Raw genomic sequence first — 17,494 nt, forward strand, 5'->3', positions numbered from 1 at the left:
TTTTAATTATTCTTTTCTTTTTTCTTATCTTTTTGTTCATCCAAAGTACCATAAAAATCAGAATGTTCCTTCATTTTGTGATGAGTTCATTTCAACTGCATTGCACGTTAGAGTCGCCATCTTGAATGGAATACTGTTGCCATATTCAAAACTGCATAAGTAAACCTTTACAACGATATATAACATGATAGGGTTCCGTACATACAAAAAATCAATGCAGGTGTCACAAAATCATGGAATGACTATGTACGGTTTCATGTTGGCTGTCCGAATTATTCCGTGAATAATATGCACCACAGTTTTTGGTGACAATTTTGGAAAAAAGTGTGCATTATGCATGAGTAAATATGGTATTAGGTTAACTCGAACCTCAACATCTCGAATTCCTTGATAAGTCGAATTTTTTGTAATCCCCTCGAATTGTTCATAACACTAAATACTAATTTTACCTCAACAACTCGAATAAAACTTGATAAGACGAATTTTTGTAGTGTATGGGATGCCGTTCGAGCTCAATAACTCGAAGGTAGAGTATGAAAAATTTCTATGAGTCGAAGTTAAATTCTAATCACCTCTATAACAAGGAAGTTTTAGTCGCACGGACCTCAATAAGTCAAAGTGTAAGGTGCATACGTACAATGTCAGGTGATGAAGAATCATGTCGGGACTTGAACTCCCCCACCATGCCGTGTATGTAACCATCATTGTTAATGTGTTTAGACCTCTATAACTCGAAGTCGGCGATCTTGGCCCTCAATAACTCGAACCTTGTTAAGTCGAAATCCTTGATACGTCGATTTTTTTGATTTTTCCCCTCAAGTTCGAGTTATCAAGGTTCCACTGTACTACAATAGGGAAAAATGGTGATTGGGTGATATAGATGGAAGAATACATGCCCTGACTAGGACTCAAACCTAGATACTTTGTGGAGGTACAACCGTGAGGGAAAACACCGTGAGGTTTACCACGTCAACTCTAAATGTACTTTCCCTGGGTTTTCCAGAATCCTCATTTCTTTTTGCTTCGTACACAATACACAGTACATTACTATTTAAAATTTATTTTACAATAGACTCCTCCATTTTCCCATGTAGACATAAGCTCACTGGACAAAAAATTAGTCACTATACCATACTCTAAAAATCTGAGACCAAATGGTAAATTTTCTGCAAGTACTTTACTCTGAAAAATGCATTCCCGTATTTAGCGAATTTGTATAGTCACAGACACTTCTAGGCTGTAACAATGCCATCGAACGTCAAGGGGTTGTTACAACCCACACGTGTCAGTGACCATACGAATAGAATATCAGTATTGTTTTAATGTGTCTCATTAAGCCAAGAATTCGCAATTGAAAATAACTAAGGTAAGTAGACACACAAATTAGCAAATGATCTTTAGCTTGGAATTAATGTGGAATGTGTATTTATCTCATGAAAAATACATCTATAAATACATACATGTTCTATATAACATATTTATTAAGATTGTGAACCAAATTTCATCCAGCCAATTAAAAAATAATAATCTGGTTGTTTCGAACTTGAAAAATGTAGTAAGAGAATGTGATTCAACAATGTTGCTGGGCTCGGATAAACAAGAAAAGCAAATCCAAATGCAAGTTTATTCCAAGCATAATATAAGAGGAACGAAATTAATTGCACTTGTGCGTTGTGCAGCATGTAATAAAACAATTTTTGTAGTTTGCTAAATACAAATAAATCACAATTCCCATGGCTATACACATAAATATGTAATGTACACAGAACAACTGACAATGACTTATAAATTTATAAACAATTGTAATATAACACTTAATAACTTAATTGTTTTGCGTAAGGAATAACTTTCGCACAGTGACACACTGTTACTTCGCTTGATATGTTCAAATGAAACTTCCATTTTCAAAGCTGCGGCCACTGGTTTTTGAACTAAAAATTAAAACTTGTTGAATGTCCATCCGTCCACTGTATAGGTACAAGCTGTATGAAAGCTGCTACCTCTGCATGGCTCTCACCTGTTCCTTCACCTCTTCTAGCAAATGTGAGCTTTTCTGTATAGACTCCTGTTGGTAGCTCAGATGGGTCACTAATAAATTCATCTTCTTTAAATTCTGTAAGAAGTCAAAATTAATACAAACAATTAAATGATTGACTCCCATTTTTTTCAATATATATATATATATATATAAAACCCTCCGTTAGGCACGTGGGGTACTAGTATTCCCCATTGATATTCATTGTGAGATTGCAACACTGTGAACTATGCACATGGGTGCTTTTGTAGAGCTTAACATTCTTTCTTTATCTATGTTCTAAGTTCAGTTGTATTGTTCTGTGGCACTTCCAAGCCACGTAATAAATAAATAAATAATAAAGTTATCAGTCACATGCTTGGGGGACAAATACATAACAAGAAAAATATCAAAAGTGAGAAAAACAGAGTGCACGGCAGATTCAGATGTTATACAGAAGTGGGTTAGGGAAGGACATGCAGGTATGTGTTAATGACGAAAGAGAACATGACACTGCTTTGGTTGTTATGTACTTAGGCACGTGAAGGATGAGTCTCCCAAGCATACAACTGATGTTAACTTTATAATATTACGTCACTTAGAAAGTGCAGCAGATCTTATAAGAAAGGCAAAGAAGAACGTTCAGTATGAATGCATAGTATAATTCACAATGTATTTAATACCTTAATGATAATTGAAGAGTTGGGGGCAGGTGAGCCCCACGTGCCTATGCATGTTAACAGAAACTTATGTGCCTAATGCAGAGTTAAGCTACTCACAGTTAAACGGTTGATCTGTTGCTTATTATTCATATATGCACCTCAACAATTTTTCCAGTTAATAAAACTGAGTGTATAATTTTAAAATATTTTTTTTAAAAAAATTGTAAATACCAGTGTAATGTAGTTCCTGTTAGATGTGATGTAGTATATCTTGCATGATCACCTTTTCAGCATGAGCAATCATTTCCTGGAGATCTTGAAGAATCATGAATTGGGGGAAGAGGGGGCAGTAAACTGTCTTTCACACTGCGCCACAAGAAGAAATTGCCCAGGAATCTTTGATATCATATATCCCATCATCATATGACTAATATTCATGTAATAGCTCTGAAGTAACTGTTGCATCATTCCTGTTTTCCTCTTTCGTTAATAGCCGACCTCTGTGGCAGAGTAGTTAGCACAGCTCTAGGAGTCTCTGGTTTGAATCCTGGCCTGAGCACAGGTGTTCTTTGTGAGTATCCTTTCATCAATTTCATCATATCACACATCCTCATCTTTGTGATTAGCCAAAAGTGGCAGAAAAGTGAAGTAAAATACACCAATTCAATCTTTTGTTTATACAATGTGTTTCATAATGTTCTTTGGGGATAGGATAATTTATTAAGAGTACTGCAACGAAACCAGCACCAGCTGCAACAGGAACTCAAACAGTTTTTTCGCTCACGCTACAACTGTTGAACAATCACCGTGCAATGTGCATTTTGTTTCAAATTTGGTAAGGATCCACCTGGTGACAATTCATGCATGTATAAACAGTTTAGTGAAACAGGTTGCTTGTGTAAGCACAAATCTTCTATCTGTGGATCTTTTTTTTCTTTTACCATGGACTATTGAAGATTTCCAACATGGCTGCAAAACAATGCCATATCTTGTAATGTTTCTATTCACTTGAGTTCCAGGATTGTCTAAAGGTTCAGCAATTTTAAATAAATTCAATTCAGGTCCAGAAGAGAAAAATCAACAAGCGTACATGAGTTCTGGACCATAAAGGACCTTTTTATCTGTAAAATATTTCATTTCGGTCCAGGAACCTAGCACATTGCGCTATGATGCCAAGGGTTCCGGATTTGAATCCAGTCTGGGCATGGGTGTTTGTGAGTGTCCATTTCATCATATCACTCATCCCAATGTTTACAATTAGCCAAAATTGGCATAAAAGTGAGATAAAATAAAGCAAATCAATCAATCCGAATCAATTTAAATATGGTCCAGGAATCTTTTTCCAGAACATGCAGCTCAGGAACATTATTTCCAGGATCAATTTAAATATGGTACAAGTTTCGTATTGAAATTAAACAATATGCAGCTTGGACTGAATATAAATTGTGTGAGAAAAAAGGCTCCAGTCCTCTTGCAAAACCCATTAGAATTTATGGGTTCATGGAACTTTTAACAACCCTGTTGAGTTCTATGTGGGGATCGCACCACTTTGCCAAAGAAGAATTTTTGGGAAAATATTGCAAACACTCCAAATATGAGTACACTGAAACCCTTTTCCTCCTTTGTCACCATTTTCAGAGTCAGCACCACCAAACTGGCATGATGACAGGGTTTGAAAAACCCAACCAATGTGTTGTTTTTTTCCGGGTTTAATTGTGTTTTTTTTTTTCAGGTTTTGTCGAGCTTTTATAAATAAAATGTGCATACATGGTAGCCGCAGTAGCTCAGTCATTAGGGCATCTGACTACCATGCGAGAGACCCGGTTTGATCCCCAGTGGGGGAGAACCGGGACTTTTTCAACCTGTTCAAGTGGCTCCATGCCCCACCCAGCATCCTGGAGGAATCTCTGGGGGGTGAAAGCAGCCAGGGGCATGGTGCTGATCACATCACCCCCAGCTCAGCCCAAGATCAAGAAAGTAAGGAGTCCTAATTCCACACCCCTATACACCTTCATGGCATGGTGCAAAGCACAGGGGAGCACTTTATTTTTTTTTATATACATGTAATATAATTCACATTTGTAATTGCCACTCAACCTACCCACTGGACTTCACCGCCCGGCACAACAACTAGCAGACCACAACAAACTGCTAAACCATACGTAGTAATGTTTATTTTTTATCCTTTATTCTCTTACCATTTCCTGGTTACCTCAGTGCCTCTGTGGATAGCAAGTTTGTATGTTTGAATTGATATTAGCAATGTTGCAATAATTGATACATTGCGATATAAGATACATTACGACTTTCGTCAGAAGCATCAAGAGATCAATTGCAGGTTTGTACTATTATCTTCAGTCACAAGCATAATAAAATAGCAATAGCATAGATAGTATACATAGTATTCCCCGATAGTAGATTTTTTCAAGAAATACGCTGTTACGTAGAACGTAATATTTGTGTTATTGTAATAATGTAGTAATCATGTAATTCTATGCTATTTGGTATACAAACTGCAGTAACGAATGTATTCAATATTGAGCAAACATAAATACATTGCTGTTCAACATGCATATTGGAATCTTTTGTCTAAAGCACCTGCAGAATCTCCAGCTTAATATAGGCCTACGGAATTTCTTAATAAATGATTAAACATTTTTATTGGTGTACTGAGCTCTGATACTTCGTTCTACTTCATATCAATATTACAAGTGTTGTGCATTTTATATAGCAAAATTATCTCGAGTTATAATGACAGTCGTGATCGCATTCTAAGAATCAAAAATGTAATCTTCATTAGTATTCACCTCTATGACGTTCCTTCATTTCAGAAATCATTGAAATACCAAAGTTAACGAAAAAAAAACTTTTCAAGTGGGCCCAACCCGAATAAACCCACCTTGGCGAACCCTGCATGAAGAGAAACTTGGTTGTACAGTAGGATGCACAAATTTTGCTAGGCAAATTGTCCATGATTATTTTCATCGATTTTTCTGTTGGTACTACATATCTTCAGGAATGGAGTTCCATATATGCTAGCTCAGAGGTTCTCAGCAGCTTGTTTGGCATTTTGTTTCAATTGCTCCCATTGACTAAAACAAAGAGAATAAACATGATGATGGACAATTTGCTTGGTAATACTTATGCATTCCACTCTACAAAAAATGAAACTCCAATTACTAAGACAATACTTACTTCTTCTGAATTCTCTATGGCATGTTCTTGTAAGGCAAAATTCCTAGCTGTGTGCATGAGGACCTGCAAGGAATATAAAAAAAAAATAAAGTACATTACGTATGCTGAAAATTTAAACCTGTTACAAGTTCTCACAGCTAGAGATCTACAAAAATGTAATTTATGTTTCACATCCCCTTGAAAATTCTACTGTGTTATTATAAAACCCATATTTGAATGGGTTTCATACTTTACCATGAAAATGAGTAAAATCCAATATTAAACCTTTCTGGCTTCTGCCATTCCAATTTCTTGTATTTTGTTTTACATCTGTTACACTTACTTTTTTAAGAACTCTGTCCACTATAAACTAGTTTACACAATATACTTTTATGCTGGAAAATAGAAAAACACCGGCTTTCGATCCAATTACTTGTATTTTTAATTTAAACATTCTAACATTCTACATGGAAAAATATTGTTTACAAATACATGAAAAATTCATCCAGTGGCGAAAATTGATCTCTATTTTGTTTAATTTGTACCTGGAAATATACCATAACATACTTAGATATTTTCCCATTATATATATATGAGGGTCACTATTTATATTTTGAGCCTTGGCAACACTGATTGAAGTTAGGCGCGATTTGACGTTTGCACGGAATCGTCTGGCATTATTGACCATAACGTACTTCAAATGTTTTGTCATTAGCTTCATTTGTGTTGTTTATGTTGCCTTGGAGATTGCGCGACAACAATAAAATGGAATTAACTCGTGAACATTTTCGTGCGATGATTTTTTACGATTTTCAACGTGGATTATCAAGACAAGAGTGCATCGATCAACTTACTTCCACATTTAGCGATGAAGCCCCATCCTTTGCCACTGTGAAACGATGGTATAACAAATTTAATCGTGGCCGCCATTCGCTCACCGACGAGATTCGCGAAGGTCACCCAAAATCAGTTGTTGTTCAAGAAAACACTGATGCTGTACAAAACCTAATACTGCAAGATCGTCATGTGACATACTGTGAGATTGAGGCAACCATAGGCATTAGTTCCACCAGCATATATATAATATTACATGATCATTTAGCTGTGAGAAAGGTATGTTCTCGTTGGATCCCACACAATTTGACAAAAACTCAAAAAGACGCTCGCGTCAATTGGTGCAAACAAATGCTCAATAAATACAATCGTGGTGCTTCAAAAGACGTATATAAGATTGTATCAGGTGACGAATCATGGATATATGCATATGAGCCGGAACGTAAACAGCAGTCGACTGTATGGGTGTTTCAAGTTGAACCCAATCCAACAAAAGTTGTTCGCGCTCGAAGCACATCGAAACAAATGGTCGCCTGTTTTTTCGGGAAAACTGGTCATGTGGCAACTGTGCCTTTAGAGGAACGTAGAACGGTCAACTCTGAATGGTACACAACAATTTGTTTGCCAGAGGTCTTCGGTCAAATACGGAAAACAAACAAACGCCGTCGGATCATTCTTCATCAAGACAATGCCAGCTGTCACACATCTCGTCTAACAACCGACTTTATGAACAGTCAAAAAATCGAATTGATGGGTCATCTGCCGTACAGTCCTGATTTGGCACCCAATGACTTCTTCTTGTTCCCGAATGTCAAGAATAAATTGCGTGGACAACGATTTTCGTCGGCGGAAGACGCCGTTGATGCGTTCAAAAACCATATTATGGAGGTGTCTCAAGAAGATTGGAAAAACTGCTTTGACAAATGGGTCGAACGAATGCAAAAGTGTATTGACCATAAAGGAGAATACTTCGAAAAACAATAAAGCAGTTTTCAATGCCAAATTCCTGTTTTTTCATTGTTAGGCTCAAAATATAAATAGTGACCCTCGTATACAGGGTGACAGCATCAATGTTAAGACACTTCAGCGGGTCATGCAGAATTTTGCTGTTCGTCTACGCCACGTCATCGCCAGAGATGGCAGACATATCGAACATGTCATAACCTAAATCCGAATGTCTGTAGTGCCATTTACATGTGCAATACAGTTTGTGTACTAGGTGGTTTGTCACTAATTTCCATTTTATTTCATATAGTTCATTAATTATCACCCTGTATATATATATATATATATATATATGTATATATATATATATATATATATATATATATATATATATATATTAGAGTACTGCATTGGTTTTGCTTGCTCAAACTCGATCGAATTGTCCACGCTCGAGTGTGATTTGCTCGAATATATAATATCAAATATCATTTCAATGTGACAAATGTGTACAAATATACGTGTAAAATTTATGCTGGTAGTTTCAGCCCATAATCATCTATTCATTTTCATATAGTGTAGTGTATTGGTAAGACACACTAAACTACATTTTAACATGGAGATGACGACTAGACTATGTTCACTTTAGTTTCAATTTCACTAAGTTCTTCACTTCACGAAGCATATTTGAAGGCCCACTACTACAGACAAATTACGGTTGCACGTGAACTACTGGGCTTCAAGCGTATAACAATCGTTTGCCTGTTCGAGCGTTATTCGCTCAAGCCAAGAAACTGTCGTTTCCGTAAGCCATCTAGCGTCAGCCGTACGAACTATTAGATGATCGAGTGAAAAAGACTCAATGAAGCACTCTAATAAAAATATATATATATATATATATATATATACACACACACACACACACACAGGGTGACTGGTAATTAGATGTATTCCCTGAAAGGGGTTAAAGTAGAGACAATTTGCAATAAATTTGACCATATGATACCCCGTCCGAAAATTAGTAGTTTTCGAGATAATCGAATTTCAATTGTTTTTTTAAAAAAATGACAATTTTCCACATAAAAAGATGAATTGAGAAAAAACTGCTTATTGAATGGAACTTATTTCAGCATTTTCTGATAGCTAATAAATAAGTGGTTCGTTTAAAAAAAAGTTTTTCCCAAATAACAATCACATGTAAGTAACGGGTGGGTCTGAACTTACAAGTGATGATAAAAAAATGCATTCTTAGTTTACTTGGCAACGTATTAATAACAAAAATGGTATGACACGAAGCGTACAAATTACTTAAATTACTTCCTTGTGACATCTGCTATCCAACAAGGTACAAATGTTGCTAACATTCATATTTGTGTACAAGAAATAATACTTCATTCATCTTCATGTGAATGGAATCAATGAACAATACAATTAAAGAACATTACACTTCTTGATCAAAGTGGGCACCTCCGTTACGAATGCAGGCACGCAGGGTTTTACGAACATTTGGTCTCTTAACTCGTGATGTGATGGTGTCCTTGATGTGTTGACCAGCTGTTGAGATCCTCTCCCTGAGCTTTTCTTGCGAGTTTACCGGTGTCTTGTCATGTGGCTCCAAATGTAAAAGTCGCAAGGGCTCAAATCGGGGGATCGAGCCGGCCAGGGAATCGGGCTGCCTCGGTCAATCCATTTCTTTGGGTAATATTCATCCAGCCACTGTCGCATGCTCAGGCAGAAGTATGGATGGGCGTAATCAACAATCATTTGATCGAGCCATTTTTCCTGCCCCAAATCTTAAATGGTATCACTTATGAACATTTTTTGAGGAACGGGATGGCAATGTTGTTAGAGGATGTGCCTCTAGCTACAAGACATGACATGATTTATCAGCATGATGACTGCCCAGCTCGATCCCCCGATCGATTCGATGCCTTGTGACTTTTACATTTGGAGCCACATGACAAGACACCGGTAAACTCGCAAGAAAAGCTCAGGGAGAGGATCTCAACAGCTGGTCAACACATCAAGGACACCATCACATCACGAGTTAAGAGACCAAATGTCCGTAAAACTGCCTGCATACGTAACGGAAGTGCCCACTTTGATCAAGACGTGTAATGTTCTTTAATTGTATTGTTCATTGATTCCATTCACATGAAGATGAATGAAGTATTATTTCTTGTACACAAATGTGAATGTTAGCAACATTTGTACCTTGCTGGATAGCAGACGTCACAAGGAAGTAATTTAAGTAATTTGTACGCTTCATGTCATACCATTTTTGTTATAAATACGTTGCCAAGTAAACTAAGAGTGCATTTTTTTATCATCACTTGTAAGTTTCGACCCACACGTTACTTACATGTGATTGTTATTTGGGAAAAACTTTTTTTTAAATGAACCACTTATTTATTATAGTGGAACCACAAGGAAAGAAACCTGCGCAGAACCCATCGCGCTGGTGGGTGGGGGAAAAAGACAGGAGGAAGGAGCCTTCAGAGCGGCCAACGTCAGTGTTGCCAGACCTATTGATTTCTCGGTAGGATTCCATAATAAACAATTGCTATGGCACCTCCGACGGCCTGCTCAAAAACAAGTTTCCTGGTCACCTTACTTGAACATGGAGGGGAGAGTGGAACTCCACTCAGCCATGAAAAGTGCTGTTTGAACCGTGAAATTATGCCAAACGATGTGCTAGGACATTATTATTATTTTATTACTACATTACCATGGGCGTCCGGAAGGGGGGGCGTGCCCCCCCTGGAAAATGAAAGTCAACAAAAAATTATATATTTTTCACATATAATTTCATTTCAGCTGCAATAATGTGTGTTAATTATTGCATGAATATGATACATTGAAATTTAAGCAATGTTTTTTGAGGGAACAACACTATTATTGGAGAAAATGTGCCTTCTTTGCCTCCCCCTGGAAAAAATACCTTCCTTTCCCCTGCCTGGAAAAAATCCTGCGGACGTCCATGTACATTACTATTTTTAGATGGTTGTATTTTATCCCACCCGAAAATCTATTTCTATTTTAGTTATTTTACGTCGCTTTTGTGCCTCTACGGGTAAGTACGCCAACAAGGATGAATGAAAAACTGATGAAATGAATGAAGTGACACAAACACAGTGAAACGTCCTTGCCTTACTAAGTAGAAATACTGACTTCGTAGCGTGGGCAAATTATTTTATATATGTATGTGTGTGTGTGTGTGTGTCTATTATATATTAAATGCAGCAACATAGAGGCAGCATAACTGACGAATAAAGCATGTGAGTGTTAATAACAAGAAATTTGCTACAGAACGAAGCGGCATAGTTCAATTACGAAGGAAATAATGCACCCCCTCCCCCGTAGTTGCTTGAAACTTTCATCGGCTTGAAAATACTTAATTTTCTATCCTTAATATACTATTCTATACTTAAATACTTAATTTTCTACAAAATTATATAGCGGCATTTACGTCCAGAAGGAAGTGCAAGGATGGTCGCCACCGCCTCCCCTTCTGGAAAATGAATGTTGACATAAAAGTACCTATTATTTCACACGTATGAGTTGATTTCAGTCACTGTAATTAACATCCATTATTATAATAGGGATGTAGGAACGTGATAATTTCAAACTCAAGTGGTGTTTTCTGAGAGGGCAACATTATACGGGGTAATATGCCTCGTTTACCCGCCTGATAAAAATACATTGTTTCCCCCTCGCTGGAAAAAATCCGCAGACATCCTCTTGCACCCCCTTCCCCCATTGCGCACGCCTATGCCGCCCCCGAGAAGGTCGATCATCGGATTTTGTAGCAGATCTTCTGGTTTCCCAAGGAAGAATCTCCCGATTTTTTCAAGTCTGACCTGGCAACACTGCCCCGAGCACCGATAATTGCAGGGAAGATGCGCGAACGCTTTGGACAGAAGGTTTTTTTTCTTGTGGTCGAGCTATAGCTATCAGAAAACGCTGAAATAAGTTCCATACAATAAGCAGTTTTTTCTCAATTCATCTTTTTATGTGGAAAATTGTCATTTTTTTAAAAAACAATTGAAAATCGATTATCTCGAAAACTACTAATTTTTGGACGGGGTATCATATGGTCAAATTTATTGCAAATTGTCTCTACTTTAACCCCTTTCAGGGAATACATCTAATTACCAGTCACCCTGTATATATATACACACACACACCTTATGAAGGTTACCTTGCCTGTAAAATAAAATTCAGGTCTTCCATAACATTTTTCTAAATGTGACATGTAAATCTTATAAGCACAGCCCTACTGTCCAATTAAAAAGGTAACAGTTGTCACACGAAATTTGAACTTTCTTAAAGTAATGAGCACTGTTTGGATTTCGAAAAAAGTTTTTATGTTGAAGAAAAAAATACCTTACGCAAGCATGCATGCTTCCCATGGACAATGCATTTTCCGTTGACAAGTACTGTAAGCATAATAGACTAATGGGAATTAATGTAGAAGTAAATCAGAACCCTAGTGGAATGCATTTAGGGACTTTGTTTTAATGCTAAGAGAACCAAACCTGACCTGTCTAACCTAACTACAAAAGCATATATAGAACAAAATCTTAAGTAATCGCTAAAATTCCGCAGTATGTGTTGACAGAAGTAAATTGAAATCGCATCATGTAAAAATTGCATTCGTAGCATGATGAAATCGCAATAAAACAAAAGGAACTTGGGCCCAAAATTTAGCTTATTTAATTCTGCGTTAATCTATGCTAACCATTTTTTTGCCTTATATTTTTTATCGTCGTGAGAACAAAAAAAGAGCCAGTTTTTTGGATTTGCAAACTTTCGCTCTTTTTGAAATTCTATAAATCAAAAACTGGTTATCCGATTTTGATGAAATTTTAGTATGGTGCAGGCAGAAAGGTTTTAAACCCAAATCTTAATTTTCAGATTTTTAAAATTTGTCAAAAAACTGTTAATTTTGCAAAACAACTTTTTCGTAGTATTGGTCTTGTTTTGAAGCTCGGTAAATGTTTACTATCCTTCGGACACCTATAACTTCTGAGTTTCATCAATTTTTGACATTCGTACTTACCTAACTGCTTCGTGGAACATTCTGTGAATGGTTTTTGGGGTTATCCATCCCGGAATCAGTGCGAAATTTAAACAAAAAAATTATTTTTGTTTGAAATTTTTGACTCCAATTTTCCACCAATTCCGGGCTCCGCCCCTGGGGTAATTGACCTACCGCCCCCAACCGCTAATGCAGCCCCGCCTCCGCTCCGGCTCCCCGGCTTTTTCTATAGACTCCCTGTTAAAGGCATGTTAGATATTGGCCGGAGTCACCTGCCCCAAATTAAGCCCCAAACTTTGAAATTTGAAGAAATCAGTTTCCAGGATATGGAAAACTTACCTGAATTTCACACAAAATACCTTCCCGATGTTAGACAATACTACAGGAACTTATTACGGTAAGTAGTTTCTTGTGTAGAAATGAAGAAATCTGTCCGAAGGATAGTAAACTAGTACCTAAAGCTCTTTGGATCTGTTTTCAAAATCCATTATTGGTGTCAATTCACATTCAGAAAGCAATTTTATACACATTTTTCTTCAGCGGAGTAAATATGTACATGGCAACACCGCAAGCACAGTCTCGCAGCGTCAGTCCAGCAGTTTCCACGGTTTAACGGACATCGATATGTGCTGTGTTCCCATGGGTTGTAGATTGCAGCAGCAGTCCGTATACAACAAAAAATTGTTCTCCAGAAAATATGCAGTAAGTAATTACTAAGCTTCTGAAGTATGTGTTCACAGCCATAAATAGAAATTGGACGATGTAAAACATGCCTGCGTACGATGAGTTGTTTGGAATTAAACAATTGGAACTTGTGCCCAATACAAGCTTAATTCAGATATATTTCGTAAAGAATTGACTGTCAAATAAGTTAGTTACCTTTAATAAAATTAAAGGAGCATAACAATAATTGATAACAGTTCATTATATCGGAGACACATTAAAATCTGATATTTTGTGTTTCACATGGTTCGTACTTACCAATTGTGTATTGCGGAACATAGTTCAAGGTTCCATTATGCTTTTTACACGAAAACAAACACAAATTTTCAGATACAGAGATATTTTTTTTTATTCCTTTCTTCGCTTCTCTAACACACACTATGGCGAGCACATTTTGACTCAAGTTGTGGGTATGCAGTGTTTCCAACCTTCTTCACCAAAAAATACCTACTATCATGTTCGTCATGTGTGAAAATTTTACATTATGCACGGGTAGCTGACTGATAGCCCCACGAACCATTTCCGATAGATAAGCTTAGGTTAGGTTAGGCAAGCATAGTAAAAAAATGGGGTTGGAAACACTGACAGGGGCATACGTCATCAAACGTACGCAGCATGCAGTTCACGTAGTGAAAGCAATGGCAATTGTGCGTCGGCGAGATATTTTTCTTGAAAAATACATGATTCGGTAACAGTATGGTAGCCTATAGTGAAAACACATTTCTTCAAATTTACAGGAGAAACTACTTACGACATTTTTAGGTTAATAAGTTTGGAAACAAGAGCAGGGTTTGTTTTTTTCCAATTTAATTTTCTATGTTTGCCTAACCTAACCTTCCGTGAATGGTTTGTGGATCAATTTCAGCTTAAAAACCTGTGAATAGTTTGTGCGGCATTTTTTGGTTAATAAGTTTGGAAACACTGTATATCAGCTGATGATAGCCAACGTGAGTCAAGATTTGCCTGCCATATTGTGTGTAACAAAAGCGAATTAGCAACGAACAATAAATACTTGTAATGTGAAAAATTACGCTTTTTTCAGTAAAAAAAGGAAAATCCCACGTTCAAAAATGTTCCGTTATGCATAACAGGTAAGTACAAATGTAAATAATTAGGAAATAAACGAGTGAAATGGGTAACGGTTCCGATTGTCGTAGAATTGTCGTGACTAATTATCGTAGAATTTTGGAAATCATTGTCACACGAAATTTGAACCTTCCTTAAAGTAATGAGCACTGTTTGGACTCGAAAAAAACAACTTGAAAATTACCTTACGCAATTCTCATGGACAAGATATTCTCCGTCGACAACAGACAGTAAATATCGTAGAAGCGTGGGAATGAATGTAGAAGTAAATCGGAACCTTAGTAGAATGCATTTAGGGACTTTATTTTAATGCTAAGGGAACCAAACCTAACCACGATAGTATATATTGAACAAAATATTAAGTGATTGTTAAAACTCCGCAGTATGTGTTAACAGACATATATCGAAATCGAACCATGTAATAATTGCATTCGTAGCTTGATGAAATCGCAAACAAAAGGAACTTGGGCCCAATTTAATCTACAGACGCTTTTTTGGCGTATATATTGATGTATATGCTCAATGTTATCGGAATGTCAAACTAGTTAGAAACTAAATATTTCATAACACAGTCTTACCTCATTTGATTTGGATCCACGCTGAATTTGTCTAGCAACAGACGCAATGTTATTGACGTTAACTTGCACTCTGTCAGCTAGACGCAATTTCGATTCCACAAACAAACTGCGAGCACTTGTTGTCGAAGCAGACGCCATTATTTACGTGCGGTTATCAGCTGGTATGGGTCTCCCTTATTGCACATCGATAGGACAACCTTGCTTGAATCTGCGTTCTGACATAACCGGCAGTGACGGCGCCAGTTAAAAGTTATTCATGTACGGTGTTTTGTGTCCTCTGGGACGGCGACAGGGCCCACCCAATCAAATTCACTAAGTACATGCACTTGGGGATATGTGAATGTTTCAATAAATAAGTATATTCTGGTATTCATTACTTGTATATTTTACTCATGAATATTATGTATACTAGAAATGTTTACATATCATCATCCCATAAAAAGCTGTCTTAACTTTGTCATTAGAATGCAAAAAGAATTACTAGAGAACTTGAAACAAAATAAACTGTCATCAATTGAATACTTCTAGTTCTATGATTAGAAGCAGTTAGTAGACTTAGGAGGTGCAAAATTATGCAGGGTATGGAATAGAATAGAATACTTTATTAGTCATTAGACAACATGATTGCAATAGACTTCGTCATAATAAGTTCAAGATGAGATCAGGATTTAGTGTGACCCTGAGGGCTGGAGCTCTGGGCCTTCACTTGGGAGAACTGCTTGGAAAGGTACTCCATAAAGAAAAAAATGAGGTAGTTCGGATGTGATGAAAAAATGTAGAAATACGTATAACTAACCACCTCATGTAGCTTAGCGAAAAGTTATAACAAACTGTGGAGGGGATTGGGTTGGGATCTTGGTGTTGTAAGCTCCGGGCCTTCACATATATAAATCCCTACCTGCGCATGATTAAAATTATCTCTAAATAAACAAATAAAAAACCCATCTTAGAGTTGCTTCCTCCAGCAACACAATAAATTATTTCGACTTTTTAATTAGGTCTACATCGAAATTCCAGAAGTGTCTCTTTATTTCATTACAATTTTTACATACATGTCATCTTCAAATATCTACGTGATATAGAAACAACAATTTGTATTCGTTCTACTAATAAATACTAATAATAAGTAATCACAATAATCACTACAATACCGAGGTGTATACATTTTGATGTAACAGTTATGTGGGTTTGGAAAAAGCTACAGAATTATTGAATTGATAATAGCCTTGGAAAAAGCTACAGAATTATTGAATTAATAATAGCCTATCAGTTACGTAATGATGAGATTTTTCTTGTGACTAACTTACGTAGAATTAAAGGAAGGGAGGGTTGGTAGGAAAGCTTTGTTTTGAGGGCGTCAGAGAACTAATCAGTCACGATGAGAATGGTTCAAACTTTAGAAGCAAGGTACCTTTATTAGGTATGCTATTCCCGAGGTTTCGAGATTTTTTCCCATGATTCTGTGAGCGCTATGACGTCATTAACACAGAATGGAACTTACTTCGTTAGCGTATGCGGAAGCTTGAGATAAATGGGTCGATTATTTACTTATACACATCTTTTCTTGAATGCCGGTAGAATGAGAACAAATCACCCTGTTTGTGCTCTTGCCACGTGCAATAATAATAGAAGAAAATCGCCTGGAATAAAGTAATCATCGCTTCGCAAAAAAGAAGTTGCTGCAGCAGGATTGATTCAATTTGTTCCTCCAAATTTCGGACTTACTCAGTGGTGCAACCACAGGGTGGGCAGGGGCTTAGCCCGCCAACCTTCGACGGAAGTCAATTCTAGGAGGGGCAAACATTGATAGCCAAAGGCAACTGCAGGGGGCACAGAGGAGCAATTGCCCCCTTCTATTTCAAATTTTATTCAAATAAAAATACATTTCGTAAAATTTTCTTGCTCGCTTCGCTTGCAGCGCCTGCTTTTCTCAGTCTCGTCAAGTTCAGAGACGTAGCTATGGGGCGGCGGGAGTCGGCCATGTGCGCCAAATAATCTAAATTTTAAAAAAAAAAGTTGTGAAAGAGAAATGCCTTGGCGCCATGTGATATGATTTGTTCCCTATTAAATCAAAATTGTTTTAAATTGCAAAAGTTGGATCTAAAAATTTTCTTTCTCGCTTCGCTCGCAATATAATTGTTTTCTGTAATGTGATGTATTTAAATAATATGTTTTGTATATATGAGATGAATAAACTTTGAATACGTACATAATTTAGTGTTAGCAACTTGCATATGTATTTTCTTATTTTATGTCTCTCCATGTTGCATATGTGTAAAACATATGAAAGTTATACATGTTATATGTACAAAAAATATCTTCGGCATGCATTTATCATTCATTTTCTGCGATTCAAAAATACAGTTTGTGTGCTTGTTTTTAATTATTAGCTAATGTAAAATTTCTGCTTTAGCACAGACATCTACCTCCCTTTTGCGTA

The 17,494-nt window shown here is 36.8% G+C and overlaps 1 protein-coding gene across 1 annotated transcript; it reads right to left on the reverse strand.

Moving 5' to 3' along the window:
* Positions 1–1,407: 1,407 nt before the first annotated feature.
* BORCS7 (BLOC-1 related complex subunit 7) lies at positions 1,408–15,248 on the reverse strand. Its single transcript, XM_083141300.1, has 3 exons — positions 15,055–15,248; positions 5,872–5,934; positions 1,408–2,113 (listed from the first exon to the last, which is right to left on the reverse strand). Exons 1-3 carry the CDS (start codon positions 15,190–15,192, stop codon positions 1,997–1,999), a joined length of 318 nt encoding a protein of 105 aa, XP_082997426.1. The 5' UTR covers positions 15,193–15,248; the 3' UTR covers positions 1,408–1,996.
* Positions 15,249–17,494: the final 2,246 nt, after the last annotated feature.

This window comes from Lepisma saccharinum, chromosome 19 (assembly GCF_977018435.1).
Source record: "Lepisma saccharinum chromosome 19, izLepSacc3.1, whole genome shotgun sequence".
NCBI classification, from domain to species: domain Eukaryota; kingdom Metazoa; phylum Arthropoda; class Insecta; order Zygentoma; family Lepismatidae; genus Lepisma; species Lepisma saccharinum.

What these genes read in the sequence shown, in the direction of transcription:
- BORCS7 (XM_083141300.1), bottom strand. Translation starts at nt 15,192, where the DNA reads ATGGCGTCTGCTTCGACAACAAGTGCTCGCAGTTTGTTTGTGGAATCG. An exon ending in GTGGATCCAAATCAAATGAG is followed by an intron (nt 5,935 to 15,054) that starts GTAAGACTGTGT and finishes TATTCCTTGCAG; the next exon opens with GTCCTCATGCACACAGCTAG. An exon ending in CCATAGAGAATTCAGAAGAA is followed by an intron (nt 2,114 to 5,871) that starts GTAAGTATTGTC and finishes GACTTCTTACAG; the next exon opens with AATTTAAAGAAGATGAATTT.